This window comes from Ambystoma mexicanum, chromosome 2q (assembly GCF_040938575.1).
Source record: "Ambystoma mexicanum isolate Mex_15411 chromosome 2q, UKY_AmexF1_1, whole genome shotgun sequence".
Taxonomy (NCBI): domain Eukaryota; kingdom Metazoa; phylum Chordata; class Amphibia; order Caudata; family Ambystomatidae; genus Ambystoma; species Ambystoma mexicanum.
Genome location: NC_090924.1, coordinates 766,438,658 through 766,455,902, shown reverse-complemented (window position 1 = coordinate 766,455,902; position 17,245 = coordinate 766,438,658). Strand labels below are relative to the sequence as shown.

The window sequence follows — 17,245 nt, the reverse complement described above, 5'->3', positions numbered from 1 at the left end:
GCAGTCGCCCTAGCTCTTACTGCATGCACTGCAGCGCATCCTTACGTTGCACCTTGTATGCCTCCTGGATCGCCGCCGTCATCCATCGAGCTATGGATGCCTTGGAGGCTTGCTGTCCTGGCCTAAAACGTCCAAATGTTACAAACAGTGCTTTTGTCTTGCCTCCTCGTTGATATGGAAGGATGATACTACCTTCGGAAGAAACTTGGGGTGCGTGCAACACACAACCTTGTCTTTGTGAAATCTAGTGTATGCCTCAGAGGTGACTAATGCCTGGATCTAACTCACTCTACGAGCTGACGTAAGACCAACCAGAAGGGCTGTCTTCAGAGTGACCAACTTAATGTCTGCTGTGGTCATGGGTACAAATGGTTTTGTGTGCTATAGCACTTAGTACTACATGTAGGTTCCAAAAGGGATGCAGGCGTTTGACTGGGGGGGAGACAGGGGGTAAAGCCTGGTTAACCCTGAAAGTTGTTTCTTTACTATGGGATTAGCCAACGACAGGATCAGAGAGTCAGAGTTCATGTATGCACCAATAGCGGCCAGGTACGTTCTGCAGTTATCACCTGGACGCCAGACCTGGCGAGATAGGGCGCGAATGATAAGACTTGGTCGAGGGTGCATGACAGTGGGCTCACCCCATGTTCCTTAGCCCAAAAGCAGAATCTTGTCCATTTACTTTTGTACTGCTTGCGCGTAGCCTGACCCTTGGCACTTTGAATGATCTCCAGATTGTCACTGGACAACTGAAGGTGCTGGAGCGTTAGCTGCTCAGGAACCAGGCTGCTAGGGCTAGTCTCTCTGGGGAGGGGTGCACCACTGCATCTCCCTGCTGCTCTAGTAGAGGGCCCTTCTCGAGGGGAAGCACCATCTCTGGCTGGGTTGACGGCTGCAGCAGGTTCTAGAACCATGGTGCTTCCGGCCAGGGCGTTGCTATGCAGATTATCTTCAAGTTCCTGGAGTTGCTAATCTTGCTCACCACCTTGTGAACCAGTGCTGCTCACCACCTTGTGAACCAGTGCTGTGGGTGGGAATGCATATGCCCACATCCTGTCCCAGGGTATCTGGAGTGAATTGCTAACACGTCCGGTTGTTTGCTGTTGAAAATAGGTCTGTGTTGAGGTAGTCCCATCTGCTGAACACTTTCTGGAGTACTCTCCCATTCAGCTGCCACTCGTAATTTTAGTAGGCGGCTAGGCAACCGAGTCGGTCTGCTTCCAGGTTGGAATCTCCCGGAAGGTGAACCGCCGAGAACCACACCTTCTGACTGATGGCCCATTCCCAGAATTCCAGGGTCAACGAGCACAGCTGCGGGGATCTAGTGCCCCGTTTGTTGATATGGTATATGCAGATCGTGTTGTCTGTTTGAATGCACATAGACCTGTCCTTGATGGTCGCGAGAAAGGACTTGCGGGCCTACCAGATTACCTTACGTTCCAGCCAGTTGATGTGATTCTGCCGGTCGGTCTGTGTCCAGAGCCCATGCACCGAGTGCGTTCTCAGAGTGGCTCCCCACCCATCGAGGGAAGAGTCAGTGACAAATGATGTACTCTATGGGGAGTGGCCGGAACGGCCTGCCCACCAGGATGTTCTGCTCCTGTTGCCACCATTTGAGATCGTGGTCCAGATGTGGCGGGATGGAGACCTGGGCCCCCTGACAGTCTGACTCCTGGTCCGAGGAATCCGCAAAATGTAACTGAACCCTCCTCAAGTGGAGTCTGGTGTACAGAACCGCCTGGAGGCATGCTGCCAAAACGCCCAGAAGGTGTTGATACCACCAGGCTGTGGTTATTGATTTGCTGCGGAAATGGGAGACAGCATGCCAAATTGCTGTAACCTTGTCCCCGGTGGGGAAAACCTCTGCTGCTGTGTGTCCCACAACAGGCCCAGAAACACTAGCATCTGCGTAGGGGTGAGCTGAGATTTTTGGTAGTTGATTGAAAATCCCAGGTCGAATAGGGTAGAGAGGAGCGTGTCCGCGTAGTCGCACACCTACTCCGGAGAAGTACCCCTTACTAGCCAGTGAGGAGAGCCGCCACTGCATTCATGAGCCTTGTGAAGACTCTCGGAGCTGAATTTAACCCAAAAGGAAGAACCTTGTACTGGAAATGCAGGCCCTTGACACGTGAGGAAGGCCCGGTGAGGCTGAAAAATTGGAATGCAGAGATACGTGTCATTCAGGTCCAGGGAACAAGTCTCCCCCACACAGTGTCTCAGCAATGAGCGCTGGTGTCACCATCTCAAACTTCTGCAGGGGTAGGTAATGATTCAGGGAAGACAGATTCAACACCACTGGCAGGCCCGCCTGGTTCTTCGTCTGGATAGCGAAGATGCAGGAGTAAAAGCCCTGTCCCTGCTGGAGGGGAGGGGAGGGGAGGGGAGTGGAGTGGAGGGGAGGGGTGGAGTGGGTGGGGGCCGGCACTACTGCCTTGCTCTCTACAAGGAAGCAAATCTCTGCTAAGAGTGATGGTGTGCCGATCTGTGGGAGGGGAGGGGAACTCTGAGGGGTAGAAGGAAGAGGTAGCTGGAAGCCCCAGGATACCACAGAGATGACAACATGCAACCGCAAACTTCGCCCGCCAAGCCTGACTGTGCAGGGCCAGCCTGCCTCCAACTGCGGTGCTGTGGATCTGAAATGAATCATCTGGAAGAACCCCTTATTTGATGGTTTGTGGTGTTTTCTCCGGTGCTGACTGGGAGACCTGTCCGGCTGTCTTATTTTGCGATCCTTGAACTCGCGGAAGCTGCCAAATGAACGCCCCTTATCTGAGCGGGACTGTGTCTGTGAGAAAGGTTTAGCTGCTAGTTTGCTAAGAATGTCCACATCTTTGTCTGAGAGCTGCTCTTCTTCTTATGATGCTCTTCTTCTTATCAAGCTCCTCATCAGTGGAGGGATGGAAGAGATCACCCCACTCAAATGGAAGGTCGAGGATTCTATCCTGTACATCCAGGTTGACCCTGGTAGATTTCAGCCAGGCAGTGTGCCTCATGTCTGTTGCCAGACAGATTGCTCTGTTAGCTGTGTCGATGTGGCCTACAGAAGCCTCCATACAGAAGCCTCCATAATGTCCTGAGCCACAAGTTTCGCCCAGCTAGGCCAGCTGTAAACGAGGCTTGCTTGTCTTAGGGGTGTCGGGCAAAAAGTCTGTGATTGCCCTCCACAGGCGTTGGATTAGCCACAGAGAGGATTGCGTCTGCGTTAGCCTGCCTGACGTGCAGCCTGGCATTTCAGTAGACCTTCTTGCCGTATGATTCGAGAGTCTTTTCTTCCTTGTTCAGGAGGGCCCCTGTGGCAATACTGGATGCGGAAGCCTTGGGCTTGGCATAACTGATCAGAGGCTGTAGGTGCGTAGATAGCAGTATGCTGTCCCCCTCAGCTTGTCTGAACCTAGCATCCAGATTTTTGTTGATGGGTTACTTGAAGCGGGGCTTGGCCTTTTTGGCCAAAGCCACCACATCCTTCTGTAGGGGGATGCCAGATCTCGCCTTCGCCCAATCCTCAGGACCTCCGCCAGAACTCCTGCTTCGGGGAGCTCCTTCTGGGGCTGGGGGATGCCCAGGTATTCTGACAGGCCGGCAATCCTGTCATGGAAGGCTTTTGCCTAGGAGGGAGTGTCATCCTCATCCTTGTCTGTGTCCCGCTGGTCCTCTGCCCCCGGGAGGGGTGGCGCAAGCTGCCTTTCGGGGCTCCTCTGTGGAGGGGGTTTGCACCTGCACCGGGTTGCTGGAGCCTCAGGAATGGGCTGCTGCAGAGCTGGAGCCGGAGGTGGGGGCATGGGCTGTGTTGTTGTGGGTTGCGCCGGTGAAACCGGGGGCAACATATCCTAACTAATTCCCCTGTGAATTGAGCCCATTTGTGGGGACTGCATGAGGAACATGAATTTGTCAAAAAACCTGTCCTCACAGGCTGGCTCTGCGCGATCAAGCACAGGGGCGGGGGCGAATATGCCAGCTGCCTCCTCAGCCCTTCTCCGTAAATGGGGTCGCTGTACCTGGAACGCAAGATGCTGGGGTACGACATGGTCCAGTTGACAGGCGTCAGTGGTACCCAGTCTGTCCTGGAAGAAAAACGTCTCCTTTGTTGATCGCTGAGCTGACTGGCCTCTGCGCTGCCTGCGAGGCTTCCTGCCTTTGTTGATCGGGAGTGGCGGCCATTTTGTCTCAAGCCGCCAACATTTTGTCCGCGCCTGTAGCCGGCGTGTTCCCAGGCTCGGCCTGCATGCCTGACTCTGCCGCGCCCTGCACCTCATGTGCACACCCGGTAGACTGTGCGCCCTCGACCTCCCGGCCAGTAGTACTGGCTGTGCGTAAAGGTGCCCCCTCAGGTAAGGACCCAGTATCAGGGCAATGCCCCTCAGGACGGGTCCCGGTGGTGTTAGAGCTCACAGGCCCCTCGACTGCGGGGACCGGTAGCGCCCTTGGACCCCTCAGCCGTGAGACCGGTAGCTGCGTGAGCCTCGGTGCTCCCTGAGCCGGTGCGAGGGCCAGACTGATCCCTCCCACCAGAGGGCTACCCTGGGAAGGAGTCGCCTCTGCGGGCTGCTTCACAAAATAACACACCTAGATTTCTTTGTCTTCCTCCTGGCGTAGACCAAGGCATCAGAGGCGGAGTGAATGGGGATTTGCTGTAGGGAAGGAACCGTCGCATGAGGGGCACCTGCTAAAGCCTGTCGGGGTCGACATGCGCCAGGGACAAAACTCGGGCACCAGTGGATTCTGTAACAGAAAATGAAAAGATAAGATTCTGGGGCAAGCACATGGAATTACGAGGCTTGAGGCCTCACCCAGGAGCGCTGGTGGAGCGGTCCGTTCGCGTCAACGCAGAAAAGGGGACTGGAGGTGTGGCGCTGCTGGGCGAGGTTAAGGGAGCCCACACTTCGGGCACCAGTAAATTTAAAGGGAAAGTGTCTTTTTCTGCTGAAAAAAAGGTTCAGTTCCTGTCCCCCGCAAGGGACGCCCATATAGGATGGAGGAAAGGGGACAGGACATAGGAGTACCTTATTGTTTATAGGCATTTCTCCAGTTCCTGTTGGTATTTGGTCCAACACCTTCCCTAAAGAAGCCTTTAATAAAGTCAATCCTTTGAAACTCAATAGCTTTGTGTCCAGTCTGTCATTGTTCGGCCTTGCCACTGTCGCTACCACAAATAAGATAAGTTGTCTTTTGAGGATGATTCCGTTTTTAGAGGGCAAAAGATAACTCGGATGCTATAAGGCTTGAGTTGGCCAAAGAACTTCATTCTGCCGCTTGGATATATCTGTCACCAACATCTTTTACTGTCCTGTGAGAACTGGTGGCCAAGCATGAACAGGAAGGTAAAGGAGCTCTCTCTGTTTGCAGTCGAGTTATTGATATAAGTATGGGAAATGATAATGGTAGAGATGTTTGCCCCTTTGCACCCCTGGGAGCAATATGCTGTTGTTTTGGTTCATTTTCTTTAGAAAGTGTCCAGAAATGAATTTTCTAAAATCCCCAACCCTGTCTTTGGTAATTACAAACTTCCAAGCGGTTTTAAGGAAGGATTGTTGCCCGGTACACAAATTTGTGTTGTTTAACAAAATTTGTGGTGTTTAACAGTCCACAGGTCTACCCCGAGGAAACCCTTTTAAAACTGCAGAATTTGACCATGCCACAATAAAAATTCATGTTGACGACAGTAATTGCAAAGTGATGTGCAAAATGATCATTACATCTAGTGATGAATGATAGTGTGCATTTTTTCAGAGTTTGTGGTACAGCAACATAATTGGTTTATTTACCAACTTAGAAGCAGTGACATTGCTGAGTGGCTGAGGGAGGCAACAAGCTGAGCATGCTAGCCAGGAAACTGGGAATCCGAGCAGTACAAGAATTGTTGTGCAACATTCAGTACAGTGGTGACCCGTTTTGAGCTCTTGGCGAGACCCTTGGATACATGGTTGCTGTTACAGTTTAGGGGTCAAAGGGTGGTTGCCTGGTGCCCTGTGGTTTATCAGCTTAAAGAGCCTTTTGGAATCTGTGGGTGAGGAATATGGAGATTGGTGGAATATGGAGAAGGGTTGTGGTGCTTACATGGTCATGATGTCATGGTGAAGAATGTACTTTCCGAGGAGCGAAATGTGTGGTTGGGTGTCAATGATGAATTTCATTTGAAGCATCTACCGCCAGGCAGGGGAACTGATTCGGAGACAGTGGGCCTGCATGACACTCCAGAATGCTCCACTGTGGCAAGTTGTGTGAAAATTAACCACCATCCTATTCATGTTCCTCATAGGTATAGGTAGATGTGGGTGGTGGGTATTGGTCCCCTGTGGTTGTGAGGAGGAAGAATGGAGGGGTGGTGTCTTCAGCATATTCTCATGTCAGTGTTTTGTTACAAAGTCTTAATGGCACGTAGGACAGGATTCAGTTTCAGAACCCTTTGTTAGAGTGTGAACTCTGAAGCTTTTTGGTGGCACATCCTCCAGAAGCTCTGAGGGAGTCTTTCTCATTATTTTGTGTTGGTTGACACAAGGTTCCTGTGTTTATTTAATGTATCGACCCCAACATTTGTTACATTTGTTGTAACCTTTAGTTAGGGTTTGGTAAAAAGAAAAGTGAAACAAAGTGAAGTGCATTCATCAGCTGAAGTTAATAATCTGTGTTTATGGCACCTTGTTCTTCATCACTCGGCTCTATAGCGATGTTTGGGAAAGGATTCTCTCACTAGATCTGACCAAACCGGCACCTCATGGTTCGCTTCCACCCCATCACCCTTACCATTCAATCAGGGTGTCTAGAGACCTACTTCAAAAATCCCTCACCACCTTATCTCCAGGAACATACACCATTACTGAAGGTTTTACTCCTTGGTCAAACAGGTCATAGTAGTCAGGGCTGTTATTATCTCGGCAGCTGCTACATAGTGTATATAGTAGTGGTTTACTGTTGCACGTTAGAAGCATTTTATTCTCTTTGATGCTTAACTTTGGGTTTTGAGGTGAAAGTTCATAAAGGCTTTACTTTATTTCCCCAAAGGGTGGGGTATTTCAGAAAGTGTTCTGTGAGCCGACTGGTCAGTTTCTCTGCAGCGGTCTGTGTAATGAATCCCTTTGATTTTCCTCTTCTGTCTAGGTTCAGGCAGTTGGATCTCTCTGGGTGGGTCGGCAAGGAAGGTGGTGTACCCTTTCACTTCTGCAGGTAAGCATTTCCAGAATTTCTATGTGTAGATTCTGCCTAGTAAAGCCATGTTTTGACAGTGATGTTCTATAAACGGGACCGATGATACCCACTGAATTTGTAGGCGACTCAGACGTTGATCTTGGTATATCCTGCAACTATGTTATGTGTGTGCAGTTTCACTCATGCATTCTTGACGGGTCATCTATGCATATGATACAGGTACATTTCTGTATCTTTGTGAGGAATTGCACCTCATTACTAAGGGCATGCTGGCATGTGGTTCTTGAAGTTTGTTACAGCTAATTTGTTGTATAGTAGTAATATGGGAGCATTAGTGGGTTTAAAAAAATGTGTAGATCACTTAGGCAATTAACAGGAAAAATAAAGGTGTACCCCTGTCAGTCAGTCAGTCAGTCTGTTCTGTGCTGGTCGTGGTGTAATGTCCTGATCTCCCTGTGCCTTCCTTTTCCAGTATTCTATCCTTGTGTCTATGTGCCTGCCTGCTGGAGAAGCTGGAGAGGTATCATGGAACGTGGAACCTCAAGGGGGTGATTAGAGGAAGGCGAATCATGCGTGAGGGCAGGCACGCGCTGTTTCCCTCTGTTTTATCTTCCATGAAATAAAGAAAAGCTATTAGCTGCACTTTGGAGTTATTATCCAGGCTTAGCCTGAGACTTCACAATGCTGGTGATGAGGGTTTACAGCTCCTGTCGATTGAACCCAGCATGCTGAGCACCAAATAAGCGATGCCTAGAAGTCACATGATCAGCACCATTTTAAGGAGAGTGCCCCGAAATAGAAAAGCAAGTTTACCTTCTGAATGTTAGATGGTGATTTCAAGGGTACAGGCAACAAGAGCTGGTGCGATCAAAGAGGCACCATAATGGGGCAGGTTCCCACGTGTACCAGCAATAAGTGCTGGTGCAAGCGGCGAGAAACATTGCAACATACTGAGCCACTGCGGTTAGAGCTGTGAGACATTACATCATTGCTGCACAGGGTATTCAATCCGGTGGAGTCATTACTGTTTCACCAGCAGTGACCTCCTTTCATGTGGCCAGTGTACGGCAGTGATACCTAATCCTGACCCTGGGGTGGCTATATGTGGGAGGATCACATGCAAGGAGCCAACTACCGGGGGCTGGTGGTGAGATGCAGTATTCCCCCATTTCCCCTGAGGAAGATCCTATAATACTGAAGCCCTTAATGACTTGTTCTCATGTAACAGTTCCACCCCATAGAAAATGTCAGAGAACCTTTTCTCTGAATCACGGTAGTCAAGCCCCCATGTATGACTCAACCATTCACAACTTCCGGTTTTGATGTAGCTTTTTGAGACTTTTGAACAACATCCAAGAAAGCCAATAACATCTGTGGATTTCAACTCCTGTAAATCCTCAGGTGCTGAGACGACGAAGAAGAGGAGGAGGGATTCTATGCAGATCAAGAGAATTCCAAAGCTTAACCAGGACATTTCCAATGGCAGAGGCAGTGTGGGAAGAGATCACATTGCAGGAGAAAGCAGTGAGGAACTTGACTTCCAAAACCTTGGGGTGGGTTGCAAACATGAGGCACACATACCGGCATGGGGAACAGAGGAAAGGCGCAGCAGGCACACCTCAAGGACCGTGGAAGCCCTATGAGCTGCAGCGGATCTCCTGGAGGTACGTCGTGCAGAGAAGCGGGAAGATACCTGGCAGGGGAGTATTCTAGTGGATCGCAAAAACCCATAGAAGGATTAGGGGAGTACACTAGGCAATACACAAAAGTTACCGGAAGACCTAAAGAAGGACTTTCACAGAATTTATTGTTTGACCAAGTTAAAGAAAAACTGTTATGGAATTCATTATTTGAACAAGAACTTTGTGAGCCCAATACAAAGACCCAAAAGAATTATTGGATAAAGACACTTTTTTTTTGCCATTCTATCTAAAAATCCAGGGGAAGGAAACAACCCTCTGGATCCAAGGGTTTTTCCTTGGAAGTTATTTTTGTTGGAGTCATCCTTATATTTTGATTGGGAACACTTTTTGCTAATATCAAGTCAGACATTTCCTTGCACCCTTAGTAGTTTTGTTTCTAGCGTGAGGGTCAGTTTAGAATGTTTGGACACAAGGACGGTTTTTAAGTTAATGAATACTTGAACCAGACAGATCTTTAGTTTTGGTTTTTAGGCAGGGAAATTCCTCTGTAGAATGGAACTTCTTTACACCATCTTTATTTAATAAAAATGTCTGACTTTGAGAATAGAACAACTTTGTGTCTGCCCCTCATTGCTGACTCACAGTACGCACACAAACCGGCGACGGCCCAAACATTGGTTGCTAGTTCCATAGGCAAAGTTACATCAAAGATCATTTTTTAAAAAGGAACGTAAATCGACTAGTTGGTCCAGACAAGACCAAGTAAGTGAATTTAGGACCCAGCAGAACAACTAAAAATAAGAGGCCCACAATGGCTAATATTACTAGTCCCTCAAGGTGACCCCCTGATAACGTGGAAAGATTGGAAGGAGGGAGTCTGAACATATGTTTAGGCAGGTTATTGCCCCAATTACTTGCACGAAAAGAAAGAGGCCTTACTATTTCACTGCCTTGGTCGTGGGGGACGAGAGATACCTAAACGATTACCAGAACCGGTTTTAGGAGAAGGGGGAACAACCAAATGCATTTGAAACCTGTATAGACAAATTAGACATTATGCAATAAAAGAAAAAAGATATTAGCATGTTATCAGTTTGCTACCTGAGAACAAAATGCGACAGAGAGCATAGAAGATGTTTGTACTGCTTTAACAGTGTTTAGCGATCAATTGCGAATTTGGACACCGCCAAGAAGAACACAACATGGATCAGTTTATGATCACTATACAAATGAAATTGTTGTGCGAGAAAGTGATCTTACTTTAGATTACAACATAGAACTAGCCAAAGCAGTGGGGCGCACACAAGTTTGCATTAAAGCACAAAATGCAGATTCAATGAAAATTGTTGGAGAGAGGTACATAGCCAGAAAGTCAGACACAGACTTATGTCAAAGGGAAAGAGATGCCAGTCACAGACTGAATGAGCGAGGGTTCAGAGATGATTTGAGACCTTTTACAACTAGGTTAAAAGATGAATACAACAGATATCCCCTTAAAAGATGCATCACGTGTGTGAGTAGAAGACATATGGCCCGCGATAAGGAATGCACACTAGTGCGCATAATCTGTAGAGAGCATAGAAATAACGGTAATCTTACAAGGTGATGTAAATGAAATAAGGAGTATGTCAAAGTTGTTCAAGATGCAACTTCAAATTGCAAATAATATGTCTCGTCTGAGGGTGAAGAAGAGAGGAGTGTGATTAACGCAGTTAATTAAGGGTGTTACCAAATCGAAAAGAAAATGCTATGATCAGCATGAATGAAGTGAAGAAAGATGTGCTGGTAGAATGCGAAGCAGATTACACACTGATTAGTTCTCAGGCTTGGAAGATCCTGTTTAGGTGTTCTACATTGAAGGAAACTGACGTCGAAACCAATGCATATGTAGAACAACCCATTCAATAGTGGGGGAATTTGATGCCACCTTGGAGTTTAGGGGATGTAAAACCAAAAGTACAGTTCTGGATACTGAAGACGGGCAATTTGCTCTCCCAGGATGATCCAGCTGGATTCCAAATCAAGCTTGGTTCCTATCACCCAGATCAAGTACTCTATATCGATGACAGGCAGACCTTGGGAGTTGAGTAGGGAAAGAGTTACATAACTAGCTGTACACCAGATGTTTTTTTATAACTATGTGGGGTGTTTAAAAATATTTCTACATCACATTAAATTGAAGTAGAATGCCCAACCAGTCGTAACCAAAGTCAGAACTAAACCGTTGTCTCAAGTCTGAGGTGGAAGGCGAACTGAAGAGACTGGTCAGTTAAGGAGTGATTGAAACTACAGAGGCATCTGAATGGGTCAGTCTTATGATTCTTGTATGCAAGGGCATTGGAACTGTAGGATTGTGCATTGACGACCTCCAAGAATTTAATACCAACATAGTGGCAGAGCGGTTTCCACTGCCAAAAATCATGGAACTGATTGCAGACATTTCAGGGATGTTGATGTTCTCTGTGTGTGACCTCAAGTTGTCACATCACCAAGTCGAACTCTATCAACAATCCATGGACCTCACCACGTTCATCACCCGTTTTGATTTGTTGAGATGTAAACGCATGCCTTTCAGCTTTTTCTCAGCAGCAAGTGTATTCCAAAGAATAATGCACAAATTATTCGGAAATATAGCGAAGTTTCAATTCTACTAAGGTGATGTGCCAATATGGGGAGGCAGCACAATGGAGCATGATGTGAGGTTGTAACAGGTATTGCAAGTATTAGGCAAAGCGGGTCTCAGGATAACCTAAGAGAAATGCAAATTAAATTGGGCAAAGTTGTTTACCTAGGTCATATGTTTACACCCAAGTTTGTTAGACCAAAGCATGACATAGTCGAAGCAATCGCTGAATATCAGCACCTGGTAACATAACAGAAGTGTGATCCTTTTTGGGGTTGGTACACTTTTACGCTTAATTTATATTTAAAAAAGTGTTGGACAAAACCAAAGCTATGCGACAATGCACCAAAAAAGAAGTACAATTTTATTGGTCTCATGAATGCATTGAGGAGTATGAAAACATGAAAAGAGAAATCACAAAAGCTCCTACTCTTGAGGGCTTCAAAGAAGTACTTAAAACAATAGTATACACAGGTGCAAGGAAGTGGGTTTTGGGGCCATTCTCATGCAGTACCAATGCAGAGACAAGAACTCTGTAGCTTTTGCTTCTAGGTCAATTAAAGATGCAGAGACCAAATATTCATGATATAAGAAGCATTGGCTTCTGTGTGCCTATAGAGAATTTTAAATCGTATGTGTGGGACAGATCAATTTGTACCTGGGACAGATCACCAGCCATTAGATTCCATTTTTAATCTGAAAGGGGTTGGATGGAATGTCTAGGAGAATCGTGAAGTGGGTAATTGGTCACAGAAATGTGGTAGTAGCACACACTTTGTCGAGAAAGTCAATTTTGGATGCTATGGGTGCTGAGGGGGAAGATCAAAGTGTGGATGATAGCTGTGAAATATTTCAGGTCAGCCAAGTGCTCAAAAACGATGAAGATGACCTGTGCGAATTATGTAATGATCTTGTGAAGGATAGTTTGCCATGCAAAACATGGACTTATCCTTTAAGGGTTACAAGAAAGTGAGAGATGAACTTGAAATTAGAGGAGAATACATATGCAGAAGTCTGAGATTGTTGGTTCCAGAAGGGATGCGTTAGAGATTTGGGAAGACTGGTCATGTGGGACATTTGGGGATCAGTTAAACCGAGGTAATACTACTTGCAGACATTTGGTGGCCTGGAATGGATAAGCTGGTAGAGAGGATGGTGGATGAGTGTGAGAAATGTGCAAACAACAATATAGTGCTCAAAACCAGAGTGTCTCCAATGGAGGTCCCAGAGATATCCACAGAAATCTGGGAGGAAATTGCTGTGGATTTGCTAGGATCCTTTCACATAAGGATCTGCAAGAACCATATGTGGTGATGGATCTATTGTCCAAATGGCCAAAGGTCTGCTTGTTGAAGGACATTTCGTTCTGGGTTATCATCCAGTTCTTAGAATCACTGTTTTGAAGGGGAAGGTTTCCGTCAGGAGTTAATTTCGAGTAACGGAACTCATTTTGTGTCTAGAGAAAGGAATAGTTTGTGACTACGTCCTTACATCACAAAAGCACATGGAGTGTGTAGAGCAATTTAATTGCACGTACATCAGTGGTATTGAGATCGCAGTGAATACAGTGGGCAATTCGGTCCCAGGCATTATGGAAATGGTATTTCATTATTGGATTATGTCCCAAGAAACACCTTCTGAACTGCTGTGGAGGCAGAAACCAAATGCGCATTTATGCTTGGTATGGATTTGCAAAGCCAGAGTGGTTAGCTCAAGGGTTGGAAAGGTGAGTGCAAGGATCTCTAGTCAGGGTGAATTGTCCAAATCAAGGTATGACAGACTGAACAGTTGTAGAGAGACGGCGATGGCACAAGGTGAAGTTGCAGAGTGGTGTCCGAAAAAGGGGAGTCACAGTTCACTGAATGGAAGGTAGTGAGTGAAGATTTGGGGAGTGCCATGAGATTGGAAGATGGCGGAGTATGGAACAAAGGGCGGGTGGCTTTATTACCCAGATAGAACCGCCTGTCAAACCATGAGGCCAAAAGTATCTGTGATAGCAGTACGGAGGAGGAGGAAGGTGTGTTTTTATAGTGGTAACATGGGAACATGGGAACCTTAGTGGGTTCCCAAGGAGAGCATTAACATGGGTATTGTAAAGGTGTGTCTTTGTCCGTCCCTATATATTATGCCGGTTCTAGTGTAATGGCCTGTTGAGCCTGTGACTGCCTGGTGGAGAAGGTAGAGAGGGTCCATAGAACGTGGAACCTCGAGGGGGCGGTCCTCTCCTTCTCCCTCCCAGGCCCAATGCACTGCACTAGCCTCCCACTTCTCCTCCAAAACCCAGGACATCCTGTCCTCACTATCATCTACTACCCTACCCATCCGCCCACTTCTCTTGCCTTGACCCCACTCTCCCACCCCCCGTACTCTCCTCCTTTGCTCCCATTGCACTGGATGAGGTCTCTAGAGTAGTCTGCTCTATGAAAGTCTCCTCTAAACAGGTGCTCCCCTGTTCTTCCAGTACCATCAAGGACAACATTGCCTATCCCGCCTCAGCTGACCTCTGCAACCATTACTTTGCCATTGGCTCCTTCCCTCAACCCCTCCAGCACTCTCGGTATGACATTCATCCATCACCCCTTTTTTTTCATGTCACTTTTTGCTGAAAATAATCCTCTAAAAATATGGAGGGGAAAGGGTGGTTAAGGGCATATAAGGGGTAGGGTGGGGAGGGGTATAGGGAATAAATAATATGGGAGGGGGTGCTTGGGGCCCCCCAAATAAAAAAAGAAAATATTTGATGTATTTTTTTTTGGGGATGAATGAACATAGAACCGCACTCTCTTGTGCACTCTCTCCTAAAAAGGCTGTCTGCTGACCCTTCGTGGCAGGCTAACTATCGTTCTATCTCTGTCTCCCCTTTCTTGGTCAAACTCATGGAGAAGCTGGTCATCCCCCCAACTGACCCTCCACACCGAAACGGCTGGCTGCCTCCATGACCACCAGTCGGGTTTCAGAGCATCCTGAACACCCGTGAAGATCTGCTCTCGAACCTTGACTATAACTCTCCCTCTGCTTTGATCCTCCTTGATCTTTCTTCTGCCTTTGACACAGTCAACCACTCCATCCTCATAAATTGTCTCCATGATACCTTAGGCATCACAGACCAGGCACTGTCGTGGTTGACCACCTTCCTTTCAGACCGACCCTCCCAAATGCAAATGGGTCCTTTCCTCTTCTCCACCACCCTTTAGCTGTGGCATCCCTCAGGGCTCTATCCTATCACCATGGCTCTTCCGACATCTGACTAGCCCATCTGACCCACTTGATTGGCACCTTCTCCCTTAATTTCTAGTGGTATGGTGATGACACACATCTCTCCTTTAAGTTGCCATCCGCTTCCTTCTCTTCTTCGTCTCCTCTACCTGACTGCTATTCAGGCGTGGTGCTCTGCCAATGATCTCTGCCTTAATACCAGTAAGGTAGCGATCCGATCCTTCTCATTGGGACACATGCTCCCTGTCTCCCCGCCCCCTCCCCCACTCTCTGGCACCCTCCTTGGGCCCCGTCCCCTCACCCTCTTTTGAGGCAAAAAACCTTGGGTTCATGTTTGACTCCTCTGTGTCTCTTTCCTCACATCACAGACCTTGCCAAGAAGTCCAACTTTCAGCTCCACCTCCTCAGAGGCATTTGCCCTCTCCTCACCTTCCCCCAGAAGCCCAACATCTCCAGAGCTCTGGTTCTCTCTAGGCTGGACTATTGCAACAGCACCTGCCTCAATTTACCTCTTTCCTTTGCCCCCTTCAACTAATCCAGAATAGAGCTGCAAGACTTATCCTTGGCCTCAAGCCCAGGGACTGCTACTCTCCAGCCCTTAAATCTCTCCATTGGCTCCCGATAACCGCAAGGATCATATTGAAGACCCTTTGCATCATCCACAAGCCTGTCTGGGGCCTGGAACCTTTCTACATCCAGCTTTCTCTCTCTAAATACCTCCCTGCTCGAGCGGTTCGTTCCGCTAGCTCAAACTCCCTGCAGGTCAGATGTTTCTCCAAGCAGAGAGTGGGAGGTAGATCCCTTTCCTCGGCTGGTTCCTCCCTCTGGAATGGCCTTCCTGCCCCTCTCAAACCTGAGCTGGATCATCTTTAGTTCTGTAAACTTCTCAATACTTTACTTTTCTCCTCTTCCTTCCCTATCCCCCTCTTGTGCTAATGTCCCTCTGCAGCGGCGACTGGGGCCTGGTCCCTTCTGAGTCATAGAGGGACCAGACCAACCCCTGACCAGTCTCCCCAGCTTCCCTATCCAGTACTTGCCCTTGGTCACCCTTCCCCAGACAAGCCCAAATCTGGTCCGCCCTGTACATTGCACTAATTTGCCCTTCCCCTGGCACTTGCTCTCATTGGCCCCCCTCAGCACTTGCTCTCCCCCTTTGGGCCCCCCACTCCTGCACTTCACCCCCTCCCATCCCTGCCCCCACCTATCCCCCCTCTCCCTCTGCACTTATCACCTTTGTCTTTGCACTTACACAGTAGGATTGTCACAAGGCCACTATAACCATATCTGTTGTTCTCTTTTTGCTATAACATGCCCCCCCCCCATCCCATTTTTTGCTTTGTGGCGCCTGGAAACACTTGTGTATAGGTGCCATACAAATGCCCAATAAAAAAATAAACGATACTTGCAACTCTTGTGGAAAGTCAGTTATACTTCAATTAGGCTACCAGCAACGTTCTCTGTGTTAACAGGAGTCAGACGACCGCTCGGTAACAAGGTATTTCTAATATTTGGGAAAAGAAAAGCTTTCACTACACGTGAGCATTTTAAATAAGCTTGTGTTACCTTTCTCTTCCCACACAGACTTCTCACTTCTGCGATTAACTTCTACTCGCTTAGATGTATGGGCAAGTGTAATTAAAGCTGGTGGGCAAGTGTAATTAAAGCTGGTTACAGTTACCAGCAAGGTATTTTTGTTGTTCAGGAGTTACGGAACTTCCTTTTCTGACTCCCAATTAAGACGACTGCGGGCTGCTGCTGCTTCCCGGCTTGGTTTCTTCTCCTTCTGCTGCTACGGGCACTCTTGGGATCCACACCCTTCTGCTCCGCGGGTATCTCCGATCTGGCCTGATCAAGGGATAGTCTCCTGCTGTCCAGTTTCCCTCTGTTTGCTTCTGCACTTGGCCATTGGGAGAATGCACAACTTCAGCTCTGTATTCAGAGCAATTAGGCGCACATGGAAAGACTACTTGCTGCCTCCAGTCCCTTACAATGCTGCCACAGCCAAACAGGGTTTGTAAGCACAAGACTAACTCAGAACCTGCATGTTAAATCTGCCCTTTCTGTGCTCGGGCGTCCCTTCTGTGGTCACACTTCCTTGTGATCTGCAAGCTTCGTGTTCTGCTACTTCTGCTTCCGCCGACCTTCCAGCTTCTTTCTGCTGCTCCTCCCTGCTGCAGCTTTTTATGCTTCTCACGTGGGCTAATTGGTTTCAGGCACAGGCCCCTAGGACTAATTGCCTGACCTTGCCAAGAGCCATTAGACTTGCCTGACTGACTTGGATTCTTGTATGCCTCTGCAGCCCTCCTCTTCTTCACAGTCCCTCAGGGATTCTGGGACTTGCAGTTTATATTGGGAGCATTTGATTTCTCTATTTCTTTAGAAAGTTTTAAGATTAATGTTCTTCCCACGATAATATTAAGAGACAAATTATAAGATGTTACCATTTGAGAGACAGAAGGGTTAGGAACAGTCACATGTCCACGGTTCCTGTTGTAATACCTTTGATATTGTGGAAGATATGGGGTTTTAGGAGTATAAAAGAATGGTTCTGAAATGTTAACATCTTTAAACATTTTTGTCCCAGATTTTACTGGTTTGCCTCTAACCCTAGATTGACATT

The 17,245-nt window shown here is 47.6% G+C and overlaps 1 protein-coding gene across 5 annotated transcripts in view; it reads left to right on the top strand.

Annotated features, from left to right (window-relative positions):
• DIP2C (disco interacting protein 2 homolog C) overlaps window positions 1-17,245 on the top strand; it is a 2,321,522-nt gene that overhangs the window by 1,146,625 nt on the left and 1,157,652 nt on the right. For all 5 annotated transcript variants that reach the window (XM_069647998.1, XM_069647999.1, XM_069647996.1 and 2 more), the window contains one exon: window positions 7,096-7,161. In XM_069647998.1, the coding sequence (XP_069504099.1) occupies window positions 7,096-7,161 (66 nt within the window). The remainder of the gene's footprint in view (window positions 1-7,095; window positions 7,162-17,245) is intronic.